This window comes from Pecten maximus, chromosome 2 (assembly GCF_902652985.1).
Source record: "Pecten maximus chromosome 2, xPecMax1.1, whole genome shotgun sequence".
Classification (NCBI taxonomy): domain Eukaryota; kingdom Metazoa; phylum Mollusca; class Bivalvia; order Pectinida; family Pectinidae; genus Pecten; species Pecten maximus.
The window spans coordinates 19068376-19089591 of record NC_047016.1 but is presented as its reverse complement, the minus strand read 5'-3'; the positions used below and the strand labels follow the sequence as shown (position 1 = coordinate 19089591).

At 35.0% G+C, this 21216-nt stretch overlaps 1 protein-coding gene across 8 annotated transcripts in view; it reads left to right on the top strand.

Annotated features, from left to right (window-relative positions):
* Positions 1 to 21216, top strand: part of LOC117320926 (DENN domain-containing protein 1B-like) — a 40348-nt gene that overhangs the window by 1305 nt on the left and 17827 nt on the right. For 3 of the 8 annotated variants that reach the window (XM_033875449.1, XM_033875436.1, XM_033875408.1), the window contains exons 2-17: positions 556 to 620; positions 5396 to 5439; positions 6313 to 6368; positions 10440 to 10547; positions 10671 to 10830; positions 10993 to 11046; positions 11620 to 11681; positions 12108 to 12257; positions 12524 to 12569; positions 12782 to 12883; positions 14010 to 14118; positions 14273 to 14406; positions 14951 to 15082; positions 15539 to 15598; positions 16309 to 16341; positions 20153 to 20215. In XM_033875449.1, the coding sequence (XP_033731340.1) occupies positions 556 to 620; positions 5396 to 5439; positions 6313 to 6368; positions 10440 to 10547; positions 10671 to 10830; positions 10993 to 11046; positions 11620 to 11681; positions 12108 to 12257; positions 12524 to 12569; positions 12782 to 12883; positions 14010 to 14118; positions 14273 to 14406; positions 14951 to 15082; positions 15539 to 15598; positions 16309 to 16341; positions 20153 to 20215 (1378 nt within the window). Of the gene's footprint in view, positions 1 to 555; positions 621 to 5395; positions 5440 to 6312; positions 6369 to 10439; positions 10548 to 10670; positions 10831 to 10992; positions 11047 to 11619; positions 11682 to 12107; positions 12258 to 12523; positions 12570 to 12781; positions 12884 to 14009; positions 14119 to 14272; positions 14407 to 14950; positions 15083 to 15538; positions 15599 to 16308; positions 16342 to 20152; positions 20216 to 21037; positions 21071 to 21216 lie in introns of all 8 variants that reach the window. The other 5 variants (XM_033875452.1, XM_033875422.1, XM_033875428.1 and 2 more) reach the window with 4 other exon arrangements.

The window sequence follows — 21216 nt, the reverse complement described above, 5'->3', positions numbered from 1 at the left end:
TGACTCCAAAAATATAATCTTTTTGCACAATTAGTTATTCTAACAGAGTAGTCTCAATCTAAAAGTCAGTGAATCTAATGCATTCATTATATAATTGGTTGTTGTGATAAAGTACTCAAGACATTATTCATACTTGCTGTACTTCCTTATGAGTAATGTATACTCTGATAGAATAGACTTTAACTGAAGTCATGACTAGTGATGTTGAACATCAACTGTCTCTGTCACCAGTCCATTGTTTAGTCATGATCTGATTGTATTGGAAAACAGTTGAAAACATACGGTTTGCTCTAGCTTGAAAGTGTGCTATTTTCAGAAAATGAAGAAAAAAATCATGAATATCTTTGGAATTTCAAGAATGAAAAGTGTATTTTTCCAATATAAGAAGGCGTTAGTAAATTTCAGGTAGAAATAAATATAACACTGCTTGTGTTCCAGTAACTACCTAATATATGTTTTGTTGGTATATCATATAATTAATCATTGTTGGTATATTTCATTTGTATTATTATAACTTTCTAACTTAATAACATGTTTTTATCATTTCCAAATCAGAGAGAATCCAGAGAAAATCTATGAAGTTTTCATGGAGATTGGCAAGGCGAATGGAGAACATGAAGGTAAAGTTAATGTGTGTTCTCTCAGTCTGGTAAGAATATCTTACTCAAGATGGGGTATAGCAAGCCTTTCGGGAAGATTCTTTCATCACTTAGTCTTATAGAAATAAGTTATTGTAACAGTCTTATAGAAATAAGTTATTGTAACTGTCTTATAGAAATAAGTTATTGTAACAGTCTTATAGAAATAAGTTATTGTAACTGTCTTATAGAAATAAGTTATTGTAACAGTCTTATAGAAATAAGTTATTGTAACTGTCTTATAGAAATAAGTTATTGTAAGTCTTATAGAAATAAGTTATTGTAACTGTCTTATAGAAATAAGTTATTGTAACTGTCTTATAGAAATAAGTTATTGTAAGTCTTATAGAAATAAGTTATTTTAACTGTCTTATAGAAATAAGTTATTGTAAGTCTTATAGAAATAAGTTATTGTAACAGTCTTATAGAAATAAGTTATTGTAACTGTCTTATAGAAATAAGTTATTGTAACAGTCTTATAGAAATAAGTTATTGTAACTGTCTTATAGAAATAAGTTATTGTAACTGTCTTATAGAAATAAGTTATTGTAACAGTCTTATAGAAATAAGTTATTGTAACAGTCTTATAGAAATAAGTTATTGTAACTGTCTTATAGAAATAGGTTATTGTAACAGTCTTATAGAAATAAGTTATTGTAACAGTCTTGGTTAAAAGCTAGGTGTGGCTTGTAATTATAACAACAATTAACAAGTTGATGATTAGTGAGGGATCATTGACTGATCTATCAGCCTCAGATGAAGGGGGTGGGGGGGTATGCTGGGATTACAGAATCATCACCCAGTAACTGAGATTTATAGAGTCTTACATGAGTTTAGGCACAGCAGTAGTATCACCCAGTAACTGAGATGTATAGAGTCTTACATGAGGTTAAGTACAGTAGCTATATATAGTATTACCCAGTAACCTAGATGTATCAAGTCTTACATGAGTCTACATACAGTAGTATCACCCAGTAACCGAGATGTATAGGGTCTTACATGAGGTTACATACAGTAGTATCACCCAGTAACCGAGATGTATAGAGTCTTACATGAGGTTACATACAGTAGTATCACCCAGTAACCGAGATGTATAGGATCTTACATGAGGTTACATACAGTAGTATCACCCAGTAACTGAGATGTATAGAGTCTTACATGAGTTTACATACAGTAGTATCACCCAGTAACTGAGATTTATAGGGTCTTACATGAGGTTACATACAGTACTAGTAGTATCACCCAGTAACTGAGATTTATAGGGTCTTACATGAGGTTAAGTACAGTAGTATCACCCAGTAACCGAGATGTATAGGGTCTTACATGAGGTTACATACAGTACTAGTAGTATCACCCAGTAACTGAGATGTATAGAGTCTTACATGAGTTTACATACAGTAGTATCACCCAGTAACCGAGATGTATAGAGTCTTACATGATGTTACATAAAGTAGTATCACCCAGTAACCGAGATGTATAGGGTCTTACATGAGGTTAAGTACAGTAGTATCACCCAGTAACTGAGATGTATAGAGTCTTACATGAGGTTACATACAGTAGTATCACCCAGTAACTGAGATGTATAGGGTCTTACATGAGGTTACATACAGTAGTATCACCCAGTAACTGAGATGTATAGGGTCTTACATGATGTTACATAAAGTAGTATCACCCAGTAACCGAGATGTATAGAGTCTTACATGATGTTACATAAAGTAGTATCACCCAGTAACCGAGATGTATAGAGTCTTACATGAGTTTACATACAGTAGTATCACCCAGTAACCGAGATGTATAGAGTCTTACATGAGTTTACATACAGTAGTATCACCCAGTAACCGAGATGTATAGAGTCTTACATGAGGTTACATACAGTAGTATCACCCAGTAACCGAGATGTATAGAGTCTTACATGAGGTTACATACAGTAGTATCACCCAGTAACTGAGATTTATAGGGTCTTACATGAGGTTACATACAGTACTAGTAGTATCACCCAGTAACCGAGATGTATAGGGTCTTACATGAGGTTACATACAGTACTAGTAGTATCACCCAGTAACTGAGATGTATAGAGTCTTACATGAGTTTGCATACAGTAGTATCACCCAGTAACCGAGATGTATAGAGTCTTACATGATGTTACATAAAGTAGTATCACCCAGTAACCGAGATGTATAGGGTCTTACATGAGGTTAAGTACAGTCTGTGCTCACGCTATCGATCGCATTTTGCGCATTTCGCGAAATGTAATCACTAATTGCGAAACTATAATTAAGCATTTTCGAAACTTTTGCGAAACTGTTTTTAACCTAAGACATACTATAGACTGCATAAATATCCCCCTGTCTTAAATCTTTAATTCAACCACTTACGTTTTCACTAATTACGATGTCATTGCATCTAACTTATCCTATGATCGAACTACATGATTAGCACATGTCATGTATGTTACGGAAACGGAAGTACTTAAATAAATCTGAATCATTTGAGCATTTGTTTGATGGGAAATGCTTTGTAAAGCGTTTAGATAACTTGGGCAAAAACATGGCAGCTGTGACCCTATGGCAGACGAATGTTCTGCCTGTGCCGCAAGCTTACGTTGCTCTAAAACCAAATGACAATTGTCTGTTCAATGTTATTTCAACTTTCATTAATTGTATGTACAATATTATTTAGTATTTAACAAGTATGTATCATTCAATGTCTTGTATCACGAACATATTACATAAGGTACAATTCACGGTAAACTCCACGTTGTGACAGGGCTGCAAAATTATTTGTTCAGGGTGATTTATGTATGATATTCAAGCATCTATTTGGAAATGCATCTGTTTGGAAATGCTGTGAATAGGTTATGAGGCAGATATTCTCCAAATCCAATTACTTATAATTATCACCAATATGATCTAAAGGAATAGGAACAGTCGATTCAATTTTCGCAAAAATAAAAAAAAAAAAAAAAAAAAGTCCCGGGAGCGATAAGATTAAAACATAAGTTGTGGTTTGAAAATCAAGTTGAAAATAACATTATTTCAGTGTAATCTCAAGTGTGTTCTTTTTCAATATGAAAATAATAGCAGCTAAAACACAACTGTTTTGGTGTGATACAATGCTTTTTTAGTTGGTTGAATATTTTTTATTTACGCTGAGGTAAAACATGATATTTGGCAGTATTTTGTAATTTATAAATTCTTAAATAATGAACACTTTTAATGCCTGCCTTTACTAATAAAATAGTTTAACACATTGTATTAATATATATATATCAAACAAATATGTGTGTGCTATATTTGGTTATTAAATTCTAAGCAATAACATTGTCTTGCTAAAACCATTTCTTATTTGCTAAAGAGAAAAAAGATATTTTAGCAACTTTTGCTAAAGGATTTTTACACCTAGAGTGAGCAGAGACAGTAGTATCACCCAGTAACTGAGATGTATAGAGTCTTACATGAGGTTACATACAGTAGTATCACCCAGTAACTGAGATGTATAGGGTCTTACATGAGGTTACATACAGTAGTATCACCCAGTAACTGAGATGTATAGGGTCTTACATGATGTTACATAAAGTAGTATCACCCAGTAACCGAGATGTATAGAGTCTTACATGAGGTTACATACAGTAGTATCACCCAGTAACCGAGATGTATAGAGTCTTACATGAGGTTACATACAGTAGTATCACCCAGTAACTGAGATTTATAGGGTCTTACATGAGGTTACATACAGTACTAGTAGTATCACCCAGTAACTGAGATGTATAGAGTCTTACATGAGTTTACATACAGTAGTATCACCCAGTAACCGAGATGTATAGGGTCTTACATGAGGTTAAGAACAGTAGTATCACCCAGTAACTGAGATGTATAGAGTCTTACATGAGGTTAAGTACAGTAGTATCACCCAGTAACTGAGATGTATAGAGTCTTACATGAGGTTAAGTACAGTAGTATCACCCAGTAACCGAGATGTATAGAGTCTTACATGAGGTTAAGTACAGTAGTATCACCCAATAACCAAGATGTATAGTCTTACATGAGGTTACATACAGTAGTATCACCCAGTAACTGAGATGTATAGAGTCTTACATGAGTTTACGTACAGTAGTATCACCCAATAACAGAGATGTATAGAGTCTTACATGAGTTTACATACAGTAGTATCACCCAGTAACCGAGATGTATAGAGTCTTACATGAGGTTACATACAGTAGTATCACCCAGTAACTGAGATGTATAGAGTCTTACATGAGTTTACATACAGTAGTATCACCCAGTAACCGAGATGTATAGAGTCTTACATGAGGTTACATACAGTAGTATCACCCAGTAACTGAGATGTATAGAGTCTTACATGAGGTTACATACAGTAGTATCACCCAGTAACTGAGATGTATAGAGTCTTACATGAGTTTACATACAGTAGTATCACCCAGTAACAGAGATGTATATATATATATATATAAGAAATTGAAATCTGTCCTTGCGAAGGTGGATGTATAAAAAATAACAAAAAACAGACTTTGCCTACTCCTATATATATATAGGTATAATACCTGGTGGAATTTCCTTATTTAACACAACTAAGGTGTGATCAAATGAAAAATTGACTGACATTTTATAAATCTTGTTATAAAATGGAAATAAATTTCAGATTGTTTTTATCACACAGATGAAAAAATTGATAACAATTTATCAAATATATATAATCAGTTCATGTCTACAAAAATGAAATACATTTTATCATTACAGAACCCTTTTTAATACAAAGGTATCCTGCTGACTATGGCGATGAGGTAAGTAGCAGTGATGTATCTGTCGGGGCCATTTAACTAAAAGTCTTCATGATAGGAGTATTATTTACATAATGAACCCCATATTTTGATATTGTAACAACATGTTAGAATTGAAGTACTGTGTGCTATATATGACTGTTTAAAAATATAGATTTAATTGGAATTTATCAAGCATTAGTTTACATGATCAAGACTTTACTACCAGGTAGAGTACATACTTAACCTGTAAGATATCGGTAGTGGACAGGTGAGTAAACAGGTAAGTTAATAGTCGTCGTTTCATGTCAGAATGACCTTTTGGATTAATCAATCAAATTACTACTTACAGAATCTTGGAAGTGAATTTTGTAAGTGCAAAATAGCATGACTAGAGTGCATAAATTACTTAATCTGTCAATCTGTTTCAAGTCATTTCGTCTAATGAGGCATACATGCTGTACTGAAATGGTCATTAGATGTTCATGTAACGTAGTGGGAATGAGCATCTATATTTTGATTAGATTGTTAAGATAATGTACTTAATTTAGAGGTAACTTTTATAGTGTAAGATAATCCAACATAGCTGATCATAAAGGGAGTTAACTTTTATAGTGTGAGATAATCCCAGATAGGGGATCATAAAGGGAGGTAAATTGTCTGGTTTGTAGAAAATAAATCTGTTTTCCACATGAGAGAATATATATTCATTTCATTAATTAGTAGCAGCAAAAATCTGCTCCAAATGATTCTGATGGTTTTACCTGTTTTTACGAGAACTCTGAGGAGAGGGACTTTAATGACAAGCAGGTAAAAAGGTATTAGCTTGATCATTGTTTTATTGTTTGATTTTATTTGCTATATATGTTTGTTAACACTGCAATCTATTTCATACAGGAAGTTCTTAAGTCTGTTCCCAAATTTGCGTTTCCATGCGACACTGAAAGGTACACGTAAGTTTTCTGAGCTGCGTACCACCACCTTTACCTGTCATGGTGGTACACCTTTCTGTCTTTAGTTATTTCTTTGTGTCATCAGACTTATCACAAGCTGTATCTCATCAACATATAAAACACCAAACATTGACATGGGGGAGACATTTTACCATGTAGTCTTACAATAACTATTCTTATATAAGCCCCCTCCCCATTGTTAAAAGTCAGCAGTAAAGTTTGGGGACTATTTTTAGCTTAATATTTTAAAATCGATGTATTTGTGGACAGGGGCTTATTTGCAGATAAATATGATAATGAAAAAAATAATTTGAAGGGGAAGGGAAAATATGAAAACATTGTTCATGAGATATGGCTTAAATTAGCCAATTGTCACAGTCTGCAATGCTGGGTGGTATTGAGTTTTACTATTTATAGATAAGAAACATATTATGAGGTTAACCGTAGGGTTTTAGGTCAATATACACATTCTGTGAGTTGTTCATGAAATGAATTAATTACCTCATAGCAGATACTGAATGCCTTCAATAGGAGTAGGCTCAGAATTAAAAAAGATTTTCATGTTTCAAGACATTTAATTTTTGCGAAGAGCGTTTTGTAGTATGATATTCATGATTGGTCAGTATTTGAACACAAATTAGACCATGTTCATTATACCACTTAAGTAATTTGGGTCAGAAAAGTGTCAGCATTGTAGACTGTGGTGATTTATTTATATGTTGGTTTAATATTTACAAACAAATCAACGACCGACACTCAAAGTTCATTCAGACATATATAATGTATATATAAGATATTTCATGGCTTTCCCTTAAAAACCAGTAATATTTTACAAGTGTGCGACAGGATGCTAATGTTTCCACATTCTGCCGTTGTATAATATAATTTGATATTCTATTAATTTGATTGTTGAATGGTCTACTCGACACAGTTCTTCCATTATCTCCTACCTGGTATATGATTGGCTTACAATGGTATCATCTTAAACAGTATTATCTTAGTGATAAAGAGAAACTGGCATTTAGTTTAGATAGCATCTTTGGCTGTTGAACAGAAAACCTGTGGCTTTGGATGAAATAGATAGTAAATACCAATTTGATTGGTCAATATAAAAGTAAAGTAACTTGAAATTATATCATCACATTTGAAGAATGTTCATTGCACTGAGTCTTTATCAAATTGATAATTTTCTGATGTTTGACTGGTAAAGGTGTTATGGATAAATAAATCAGTAATAATTTAATATGGAGTTTATTAAACATACTAAATAAATGATGTGCTCCTATCGTTGGAGGTGGCAAAGTAACTATATAAGTTAGATAAGTTCTGTATTACAATCCTAAAACACATGAACATAGATTAACAAAACAAGACTTTTATCAATTAATTGCCTTCCAAGGGCTATATACTGACACTCGGCCAGAGACATATGTGACAGTAAACCTGTTATTCTGTCCTCTGACTCCCTATCTTCCCAGACACTCGGCTATAGACCAAAGTAGTAAGTCTGTCATTACGTCGTCTGACTCCCCATCTCCACAGACACTCAGCTATAGACCAAAGTAATAGTAAGTCTGTCATCACATCCTCTGACTCCCCATCTCCACAGACACTCGGCTATAGACCAAAGTAATAGTAAGTCTGTCATAACATCCTCTGACTCCCCATCTCCACAGACACTCGGCTATAGACCAAAGTAATAGTAAGTCTGTCATAACATCCTCTGACTCCCCATCACCCCAGACACTCTGCTGTTGATGAAAGTGATAGTAAGCCTCTCATCACATCTTCTGACTTCCCATCTCCCCAGACACTCAGCCCCAGATACTCGGCTATAGACCAAAGTAATAGTAAGCCTGTCATTACGTCGTCCGACTCCCCATCTCCACAGACACTCGGCTATAGACCAAAGTAATAGTAAGTCTGTCATAACATCCTCTGACTCCCCATCTCCACAGACACTCGGCTATAGACCAAAGTAATAGTAAGTCTGTCATAACATCCTCTGACTCCCCATCACCCCAGACACTCTGCTGTTGATGAAAGTGATAGTAAGCCTCTCATCACATCTTCTGACTTCCCATCTCCCCAGACACTCAGCCCCAGACACTCGGCCCCAGACACTCGGCCCCCCAGACACTCGGCCCCAGACACTCGGCTATAGACCAAAGTAATAGTAAGCCTGTCATTACATAGTCTGATTCCCCATCTCCACAGACACTCGGCCCCAGACACTCGGCCCCAGACACTCGGCTATAGACCAAAGTAATAGTAAGCCTGTCATTACATCCTCTGACTCCCCATCTCCCCAGACACTCGGCCCCAGACACTCGGCTATAGACCAAAGTAATAGTAAGCCTGTCATTACATCATCTGACTCCCCATCTCCAGAGACACTCGGCCCCAGACACTCGGCTATAGACCAAAGTAATAGTAAGCCTGTCATTACATCGTCTGACTCCCCATCTCCAGAGACACTCGGCCCCAGACACTCGGCTATAGACCAAAGTAATAGTAAGCCTGTCATTACATCATCTGACTCCCCATCTCCAGAGACACTCGGCCCCAGACACTCGGCTATAGACCAAAGTTATAGTAAGCCTGTCATTACATCATCTGACTCCCCATCTCCCCAGACACTCTGCCCCAGACACTCGACCCCAGACACTCGGCCCCAGACACTCGGCTATAGACCAAAGTAATAGTTAACCTGTTATTTCATCTTCTAACTCTCCATCTGCCAAGACATTTTGTTATAGATTGATGTGACATTAAACTTGTTATTCCATATAGTCCACACAACATCTTCTCTACCCACATATACCTGTACAGTGGTTATATATGTATAATATTGTCTGTTGTAAGCTTCTGAATGTGTGACATAAATTAACCCAAGTCTACTGTGTATATCTAATACAGCAGGATATCAATATGATTTCATTTTCATCATTTTAATGGTACAATCCTGATAAAACGAATTAAGAATTGTTTAGTTTAGTTTTAGTTTAGTAAACTAACACTATCAGTCTTTACCAGAAAGACTTTCTAAATCATATACATCTCTGCAAATTATCATAGTCAGCCACTGCTTTCTTGTTTTACATATTTACTTTTGTCTTATTTCTAGTTTGTATTTTATAATCAGTCAATATATATTTAATCCATGTTAGCTTTTCAAAAAGTCTAATTCCTTTATAAAAAGTCATCAAAAATTATTAGATATTGAAGGAATGACTTGATGAATAGTTTTATAAATTTTAGTTTTCAAATTTTGTAATTTATTTATATACAATAATGGTCTCATATATATTATCATTATATGTTTTATTGGCATAGGTTTTGTTTGTTTTGTTTGATAAATGTTTTAGACAATGCATAATTTTATGGTTTTAAAGAATTTTTTATGAGCAATTATTTGATGGATTTTTTCCATTCCCTTTTGTGCCATAATTATTTTTCTTTAGTCATGCTATATTTCTTTACCCATGCAAAGTAAAACTTATCAATCTGTACAGCAAATACACATTTTAAGGCCTACCAAAGTAGATATCCAGGAGACTGATCATCCATTTTTGATAAAGGAAGACCACACTAGCTTTTATTATCGCCCCTATACAGGACGACCGTTTTTGTTAAACCTTAGAAAGACCATGCTAACTTTGATAATCACCCCCTATACAGGACGACTGTTTTTGATAAACCTTAGAAAGACCTCACTAACTTTTATTATCGCCCCCTATACAGGACGACAGTTTTTCATAAACCTTAGAAAGACCATGCTAACTTTATTATCGCTCCCTATATATACAGGACATTAGTTTTTGATAAACCTTCAGAAAGACCACGCTAACTTTGATGATCGCCCCCTGTAAAGGACGACCGTTTTTTATAAACCTTAGAAAGACCATGCTTACTTTTATTATTGCCCCCTATACAGGACAACAGTTTTTGATAAACCTTGAGAAAGACCATGCTTACTTTCATTATCGCCCCCTACCGGTATACAGGATGACAGTTTTTGATAAACCTTGAGACAGACCATACTAACTTTTATTATCGCCCCCTTTACAGGACGACAGTGGACCACTTCACATTCGTGCTTACAGAGATAAATAGCACACTCAAGTTTGTCTTTTGTCGCCACGCAACTGGAGCCCAAACATGTCTGTGTATCGTCAGGTAAGTTTTCTAAACTGTTACCATAATTGTTATGTATTTTATTATTATTTTGTTAAACATGATGGGTTTAACACATGCTGTTTTATTTTCCGCTTGTTTGCTTTACCTTATGCTATTTTGCAGTTACTTCCCCTGGTTCGAGATCTTTTACAATCTGCTGAACCAGTTGGCAGAGATGTTGAACCACAACTACGAAAGAGATATGACTTCCTTTTTGAGAGCTGCCTATGTCCAGGATGTCCCAGCTCCGGGGGTACCAGTTACTATAGCAGCCAACCAGGAAGTATGTATACTGGCCAAAACTGTGCCTAAGATGTTTATATCTTGGCAATCATGTTAATGTATCTTAGGTAATCGTGTAAACATATCTTAGAAAAAACATGGAAATAAAAATCAAACATATTAATGATTGTAGCAACCTAAATTTTATTTCTTTCATACACAGATGATGAATTTTACTGCACCAGAAATAAACAAATTACCAAGTATACCTTCAAATGTAAGTACAACCTTGACAGGTACTGTATAATATGATACCTACTTCCCATCATGGTTGCAAGTTGTTTAGATTGTTTTATTCTACAAATATCCATGGATACACCCCCTCCCCATAATACAAATAGCAGTCAAGTATTTGAATTTTTATGTTCAGTCACGACATGATGTCCCAATCAACCACAACCACAAAAACAGCAATGAACATTTCAAGTTTTAGGGTAATGTAAACTTTAGTTAATTTACAACAATTGCAACATCATTCATATCGACTTTTGAATTAATCAATCACTCTTGTTGGCCTGTATGGAGGTGTACAAGGGGTGTTATATTGGGAAGAAAGAAGATTACATGTACTTGGGGGAAAACCCACGTGGTCAGGCAGGTGACCGCATGCATTTTCACATCTTATTGGGGATTATTAATCTACTGTACAGGACAAATTATCAAGCTTGTCTTCCAAATATGTAGTTACAACTCTAACAAATAACTTAAATCACAGCACACAAAGTCTAATATTTAATGTTAGCACAAAAATGATTGGAAACTAATGGTTTGTTCTGTTTTCTGTTTACAGAGAAACTTAACTGAGTATTACAATGCCCTAGATACTGCCAACATGATGATTGTGTTTGCAAGGTAAGATTCTCCAGTCTGAACTTGTATTAATGTGTAATTACCAGGTATAGTGATAGCCACTCTCGTTCATCTGTGTTAATGTGTAATTACCAGGTATAGTGATAGCCACTCTCGTTCACCTGTGTTATTGTGTAATTACCAGGTATAGTGATAGCCACTCTCATTCACCTGTGTTAATGTGTAATTACCAGGTATAGTGATAGCCACTCTCGTTCACCTGCGTTATTGTATAATTACCAGGTAAAGTGATAGCCACTCTCGTTCACCTGCGTTATTGTATAATTACCAGGTATAGTGATAACCATTCTCATTCACCTGTGTTATTGTGTAATTACCTGATATAGTGATAGCCACTCTTGTTCACCTGCGTTATTGTGTAATTACCAGGTATAGTGATAGCCACTCTTGTTAATCTGTTTTTTGTAGTATGCTGAATGAGAGGAGAATCGTGGTGACATCCCGTCGCCTGTCACGCCTGACTGCCTGTATCCATGCCTCAGTGTCTCTACTCTACCCTATGTTCTGGCAGCATCTCTTCATCCCCATACTTCCAGCTCACCTGATAGATTACCTCAGGTAAATCATGCTAGTAATCACCAAGTTCTGTTTTACATTGTATAAAATTATTTCTTAGAATACTGCTTACTATTTATAATTTGTAATTAATCAAGTACATGTGTCCAGCTTCAGCCATCTAACTTACCTGTTTTGTATCCAACATTATGTATTCATTCCAAAGTTCATGGAGTAATTTTGGAAAGTATAGTATAAACATTATGACTTCTTGATTAAATATTTTACTGTAGAGTTAAGAAGGGCTTATAATAATACTTCTATTTCAGTGCTCCAATGCCATATGTGATAGGGATACACTCTACACTGATGCAGGTAAGAAACACCACATAAGGTTGGCGGTATTTGATATGCCAGTTAAATGTACTAGCAACAGTCTAAGACCTTTTGAGCTATAACTAATTATATAAGTAGGCTCAATTATCATGAGACATAGTTGTGCCTTTTATTAAAGCAACATTTTGATATTTATACATTTTGGAAAGAGTTACTGCCCTTTCAATGTTTCTTGTTGAATGCTCCTACAGAAAATGAAGATGTCGGAAATGGGTGATGCCATCATAGTGGATGTAGACAACAATACAATACAGTCTGAGTACGATGACTTAGAGGATCTGCCCGCCGATATAGTGAGTATCCTCTAGTAATGGCAACAGTACCATACAATCTGAGTACGATGACTTAGAGGATCTGCCCGCCGATATAGTGAGTATCCTCTAGTAATGGCAACAGTACCATACAGTCTGAGTACGATGACTTAGAGGATCTGCCCGCCGATATAGTGAGTATCCTCTAGTAATGGCAACAGTACCATACAATCTGAGTACGATGACTTAGAGGATCTGCCCGCCGATATAGTGAGTATCCTCTAGTAATGGCAACAGTACCATACAATCTGAGTACAATAACTTAGAGGATCTGCCCGCCGATATAGTGAGTATCCTCTAGTAATGGCAACAGTACCAGACAGTCTGAGTACGATGACTTAGAGGATCTGCCCGCCGATATAGTGAGTATCCTCTAGTAATGGCAACAGTACCATACAGTCTGAGTACGATGACTTAGAGGATCTGCCCGCCGATATAGTGAGTATCCTCTAGTAACGGCAACAGTACCATACAGTCTGAGTACGATGACTTAGAGGATCTGCCCGCCGATATAGTGAGTATCCTCTAGTAATGGCAACAGTACCATACAATCTGAGTACAATAACTTAGAGGATCTGCCCGCCGATATAGTGAGTATCCTCTAGTAATGGCAACAGTACCAGACAGTCTGAGTACGATGACTTAGAGGATCTGCCCGCCGATATAGTGAGTATCCTCTAGTAATGGCAACAGTACCATACAGTCTGAGTACGATGACTTAGAGGATCTGCCCGCCGATATAGTGAGTATCCTCTAGTAACGGCAACAGTACCATACAGTCTGAGTACGATGACTTAGAGGATCTGCCCGCCGATATAGTGAGTATCCTCTAGTAATGGCAACAGTACCATACAGTCTGAGTATTACTACTTCAAGGATCTACTCTCTTATATAGTGAGTATCCTCTGTAGTATCGGCAGCAATACTGTACAATCTGAGTACGACATCCTGGATGATCTGCCCTGCAGTTTAGCGAGTTCATGAATCATCAATTCAATTGTTGTACTATAACCTGAGGGATCTGCTCCAGTACAGTATGGATAAGAATGAGTTATATATATCTCTGATGTTTAATAAAGTGTATGTATACAATTGTTTAACTTTGTAGTCCTCCTATCTGAAGCGCCATCTGAAGACAGATAAAGTGAGGATGTCCATGCAGACATCAGGTGACGCCATCCCCAGAACATTCCTTATGGCTTTAGTCCGATTGATAGGTAAGCTGAACACTTCCAGTATACACAGTATGTAAAACATACAATACTGGACTGATAGCCTAATGTTCCAGGGTGTTCTAACTGTAACAATCTAATTAGTTTCCTTGTTTTTTTTATGATTGTCCTCTTATTTGTGAATTGGTCCTTTTGACAGGTGGCTACAGAGATGCACTGCGATTCAAATCTGGAGAACCTATAACCTTTGACCCGGAAGCATTTGTGCTCTCAAGACCTCAATCCATGCAGCCATTCCTAGAGAACATGCTTCAACTCCAAATATTTCAACAGGTAACTGGTATACTAATCACTGCTGTACATTGTGTAATCAGGGTTCTAAATCAAGTGGGAACAGATCAGTATTTATTAATGTACAAGAATGTAAGAGTGGGCGTTGGTATCTATATAATATTGGAGGATTAATTTGTATCTACATTTTGTATGTAACATAAGAGGATAAATGATACATAAGAAGGCAAAATCTATGATTTAGTGTTGTTCTGATTAATCAATTTAAACCATGATTAGTCACTATATCTCCATGTCTTATTGATCATGATTTTCTCTGATCAATCGTGGTTTGACTGTAACATGGAATCTTTTACATTTGAGAGATGATTAAAAGAAGGAAATAACTGATAAATTAACATCAAAATATATTAAAAAAATATTCAAACATAGCTAGATCAACCATATTTTCCCCCATTTTATGAATGTATTGTAAATTGTTGTTTCTGATTTATCAATAATCGACTGTCCATTGTTTTTTTGAAAAAAATTAAGATCAGTGTTAACTTTAAAACTGATTTCCAACACTAATGCATCTATTTCATAGTTTATCAACGAACGTTTAGACATGCTCAACTGCGGCCAGGGGTTCAGCGACATATTTGAGGCCGAGGCCCTGCAAAATGCAGACAAGCTCAATACTCAGTCACGTTATAAGGAGTGGCTCTCGAATATGAAGGTAAGTTTGTATACCAAACAAGTTCTATGCTCAGTTGTGTTCCAAAATTGACTTTCTACAACATAGATTTCGCTGACAATATTTCATTTATTGAATACATGGGAATGAGAGAATAAATGAATGAAGGAATAAAAGAGAAGAAAATAAATGAGTGAAAGAGGAGAAAGAGACCTGTGCGAGACATTTTTACCGAGCTAAACGCAGGGGACTCTCCAACAGCAGCATTTCTCAAATGATGATGGAGATATAAAGATACTTGAACCTAATATATATGTATATCTTTATAAAATTCAGATCATCATGGAACAAGGTTGGAACAGTTTTAATAGGATTAATAGATATCTAATCATGTAAAAATACCAATGCTTGGTTTGTATTTTGCTGTAGAAATTATACAATTTTGTGTAGCTATAAATAAACTTACTTCTCATGTTATTATAAATATCTGTTTTACAGAAGCAGGGTAATAAATTCCAAAAAGGTGGAAAAGATATTTGGGCTGGCATCAAGGAAAAGGTAAAATATGACAGTATATTTACATCAAATTCTCAAAATTTAGGTACATTAAACTTCTATTGTGCTACACTATAATTAGGTTGATGGACAAATTCTTATGAGTAAGTAATTCTCATGAGTAAGTAAAAACAGATATTTAAATCTGGTGCCTGTTTGGCTGACACAGCTTTGTTTATTAGATTCTAGATGACCATTTTGATTCCTAATATACGAAAATAATGTTCCCTGTGTCACATGATTTAAACAAGATAAGAAATCCAAGATGTCCACTCTAGATTCTGATTGATCAATATTTTTTAACCTCAAAATTTCTTGCAGGTTTTATAGAATGTTGTGGTTCTCTCTTATGTTCATTAGAAAATATCTGCTAGCTGTATGTCCAAATATTACATTCTCTGTTAGATTCAGCACTTGTGCTTTTCTGCTTTAATTGGTTCAGTGCAGTGCTGGTATCATATATATACATGTACACAAAATTTATTTCCATATTTATGGTATATTGCAAACTTTGATCTAATTCACAACACCTCAATGCTCGGTTCTTGTCAGTGTTTGACACTAAGGCCTGGAGCCTAAGTTTTCCATCACCATCCCTGACTGTGATGGGTTATTTCCACAGTATTCGTTATTTTAATGCCACACACGTTTTTATCTCAGGATTGGTGATTATTGCCCTGATGTTTTGTTACTGACCTCGTATCTATCCACAGGCGGCACCAGTTATGTCTAACGCCGTACATTCTGTAAGTCAGCCATTTTGCATGTCCTATGTTGTACACCAGTACCTAGAGTAACCCTGTACTCCTGTGTTCCCAGCTTCTCCGTGTTAGGACACGATTAAATATCTCAGGGTGGGAAAATTAACAAAAAAGCAAGTGGACCAGTTAAATAAGCTGGTCCCTAATATCTGGGAGTCTGCCAACATTTACTGTGAAAGGAGTGTCAGTGTTAATATGTGCCAATAGAAATACAATTGTAATGTACATGTATATGTGGACTTTTGAATTGTAGTGTTATTATGTCTAGAGGAAATGTATTATGTGAATTGTGGAAGTTTTGTGTGTTGATGGGACATTTCTTTGGTATAAAGATCTTGGGAATTTACATGTATGTAGTAGAATGGACTGTGGGAAGTTCACTGTAAATAGCTTTGTTATCTGAAAAAGCCAATTAAAATCTTTCTTAATTTTTAATTTTTTTTTTTTTTTTTTTGCCAATTGACGCTGAATAGTTGTGTACCATTAGTTCAAAGTATAGATCAATCTTTACCAAGACTGCCCATGTGTGTGGATATTGTACATGTGTTCTAAAGTTACTGGACTTTATGTAATCATATTTGTACATATTGTGTGTGTCATAAATGTCGTGATGATAAACATTGATAGAGGTATGAGAGGATTTCTTCACATCTACTGTCAGTTACTTTGATACAAATTATCATCATTAACTCCTCAATTAGATAAATACCCATGGAGGGTAACATGTATGATGAAATGGATTCCACTTAATTGTAAATTCATAGTTGTATAAATGTAGACTACATTCATGAACATCGAACATATAATAAACAAAAAATGGTACATTATGAAAAAATAAAAAAATATTTTTATGATTTTATTTGATGTGTCCCTAAAAGATTATTGTCATTCCTTTCTCAGATTTTGAATATTAATGATTTGCATACAATGCATGACAGTGTTATTTTATTAACACTTTTTTGGAGGGAAGTTACCAGAGGTATAACAACACATACACGGCCTGTCTACAGTTAGACAGTAGCTCCTGATGACATTCACCTAGACACAAGCCAACAGAAAAATGTCGGATATATTAACAGGATATATTGATACTAATGTTGCTGTATTGCTACAGAAGGATGAGATATTTAGTATACCACTGTAACATTACTGTAATATTACTTGGTTTTGTCATATTTTGCATAACACATTCCTGTTACAAGTGTGGGATCCTATACCAGCATGTCCTCACTGACTACTAATTTGGAGCATGTTTTGGTTAGATATAGATAATCTGTAATAATAGGGTTAAAATTACAGTGTTTAAAACAATAAAAAATCACAATATTTATCACTAGTATCTTGATACATGTATATCAAAGCCAATCAAACTCTTGAATAAGACATATCACATCTCTGTCAGTCAATCTTTTGACTCAAAAGTGTTTTTCAGACTGAGTTGTTGTCATCAGCGTAATGTCTTGTCAGACTCATTGTCAACATGGTGACGTCTTTGTCAGAAACTTTGTCGTTTTCATCATCTGTCTAGTATGTTAAATGCTTTTGTATTACATAGGTGCCAGGTATATGTTTTTGGTGTCAAAGTGGTTTCTATCAAACTCTTCTTTGGAATGGTAATTTATCAGTCAGACTCCTTATAATCAGTGTCACATATGCCAGTTTATACATGTACATGTACTTACTATAATAATATTTTATGCCAGACAAACTCGTTATTAGTTAATTCATAAATGTGTGCACCTGTTTCATGTTGTAATATGTGTAAATTTAACACTTGTTGTATAAGCTAGTGACAAATAATCTGTGATTTTGGTAAATGTTCTGTATGTAGGTAGTAAAGACTTTTATAAAATGTTTGTCAGAATTCTGTGTGAGGGTATAGTAAATATTCTGTGTAATGGAAGTACTGTAAAAGCATTGAATTTTGTTGGGGTTAATTTCGTAGTTTATGTCTATTAACAAATTTTGTTTGGATTATATTTCATGGATTCAGTATTTCGTATTTTGTGGGGTTAGGTTTTAAAATAGATGTGTACTACATGTGTATAATATATTAAATTGGGTGTCTGGTAGGTAAAATTAAGTGAGTGAAAAGCATTGCAACAAAACACAGGTAAATATGCACAGGTGGAGTGAGCTAGGGGTCAATCAAATCGTCACGCTTGACAGTTATACACAATTTACATGATACGGTTAGATTATGCTCACTTCATACAATTACCCTGACAGTAACTTTGACAAGTAGAATCTTTGAAACTACAGTACATACCATCATGTATGCGAGACAAATATCAAAATAGAGTAAAATTTAATACTGAGGACAGAATCACAAGTCTTAGGAAGATTAAATGCTGACAAAACCTTGGGCAGACCTTTGAAATTGAGTGAAAAACTTAGTCAATTCGTTTAAACAATTCATATGAAACTTAGGGCTATCTAATCTATTAATGAACTGATGCGTGACTAACATCATGTAGCTTTATAGATGGCTTCAGACAGGCTGGTATTACAGACACCTTTAAATGGATTAATTGTGTCCATTCAGGGATTTTAATAATCAATGACAGGTGTTAACATACTGATAGCCAATGAAATGTATTGTTTCAAATAATGGTCTATATGTCTTCACCATGTGTACATACCACAGATGTTCAAATTTAAGTCCTTAATTTATTGCATATATAGTCGTTTAGATTTTATTTTGTGTGGTCAAAATTTTGTCAGGATTTTGTTTCATGGGTTTTCAAAAACCACGCAATTAACGAAATTTTATGCTTTTACAGTATCCTCTGTACGATAGTAGTAAATATTCTGTATGACGCTACCAGTGTTCTCTGTGATGGTAGTGATTATTCTCTGTGATGGTAGTAAATGTTTTGTATAATAGTAGTAAATGTTCTGTATGACGCTACCAATGTTCTCTGTGATGGTAGTAAATGTTCTCTGTGATTTTGGTAGTAAATATTCAGTATAATAGTAGTAAATGTTCTGCATTCTAGTAGTAAATGTTCTGTATGATGGTAGTAAATGTTCTGTATGATGGTAGTAAATATTCTGTATGATAGTAGTAAATGTTCTGTATGATGGTAGTAAATATTCTGTGTGATGGTAGTAAATGTTCTGTGTGATGGTAGTAAATATTCTGTGTGATGGTAGTTAATGTTCTGTGTGATGGTAGTAAATGTTCTGTGTGATGGTAGTAAATGTTCTGTATGATGATACCAATGTATATTCTGTATGATATACATGTAGTAAATGTTCTGTTAATGGCATGTAGATTATATTGTGATAATAAAAATCATTATACAATTGACCATTTCATACAGATGTACCAATGTAGCTGATATTGTCAAGCTTCAGAAGAAATATCAGATGGTAGATGTATACTTGTATACAGCTGTAACTATCAGTGGTTGTTATTTATGTCAAAGGAATCGGTTACCATGGTAATATCTTTAATAACTGACCATTCTATAAAGATCCTGACAGTCGTTACTATCCTAGATATTGGAGATTAGGAATTGACATTCCGCTGGATAACCTGTCGGTCCAGGGTTGTTGTGAGGTAATGAATGTATCCCCAACCTCAGCTTTTGCTCATTAATATCTAATCACTGCATTCCCTTAAGATTATGAAAGTTATGCCTCACACCTACTCAACTTATATGCACTACCTCCTCCAAGATTGAGACATTATAGTGCAACCATTCCCCCACCCACCCAAGTTCAGTGTTCTGTCACATCCCAGGGATATCTAACAGTGGATTTGTTTCAATCTCCTGTTTTCTGTTTGTAGGTCAAGTCACAGGGCAAGAGAGCTTACACAGGTATAAAGAATAAAATGGCTGATCTAAAGAAGGTAGGTACAGCATGTAACATATATATTGTGTAGATACATGTGATGATGGGTGTTTGTAGTGTGGTGTTGTTCCTCTATACCTTTGGGCAGACTATAGCCCTACCTCTTGTCTATTGGTTGTCCTTGGTAGTTTGAATGATATAGTGGTGTTTTTTTAATACTGTACATGGAGATATAGAAATTTTGTTTGGTTTGTAAAATATATGTGACAATATCTCAATTTCAAATTAACATGCTGACATATAGAGTATAGTGTAGTCATATGATTACCAAGGATGTCACAGCAGGTTTTTGTTTATGGACAATCACATATTACTTTCAGTATTCTGTATATTTTTGTAGTGTTCTACTAATAGGTTCAGTGTTATGTTGATAAAACTTTATCAGCTAGGTTCGTTGTTTCACCATTATACACCTTGGCCGTTCTGCATGGTTACTAATGTTTTGACACATCATCTGTCAGTCTAGTACCAATTTATTGATTTGATGAATGTATTTTAATGAATTATGTCATTCCAATTGACCCGTAAGGTCACACGGTGTCATTTGTGTATTTAGTGATCCATTGTGACTTAGATGTCTTGTTTTTGCCCTGGAGATAGCAGGTATAAAGGATTATGTTAATGAAAAACCAATAAGATACAAGAAAAACAAATCCTCCTGTTAAGTCACTTTCCTAACTTTACTAATAATAGATTTTGTCAACATCCGAAGATAACAGGTGAGCAATACAGGACACTTGGGCCTTTTATATACTAAATATCCTTGTTTGGTATGATACTATATATAACATGTTATAAGATCTTTATATTTGATGTCCAGGAACCGTTACCACCGTACAGAACGTTGCTGGAGGTGAATCTTAAGATTATGTTAATTAATAATTCATCTTAATATATATATTAATGAGTATTTAACTCATCAATGGTCTTGTCCCTGTATGTTGGGAATTTTAGGGTAACACTCTAGTGAAATACTTACACATTTTCTGGAAAATTAAT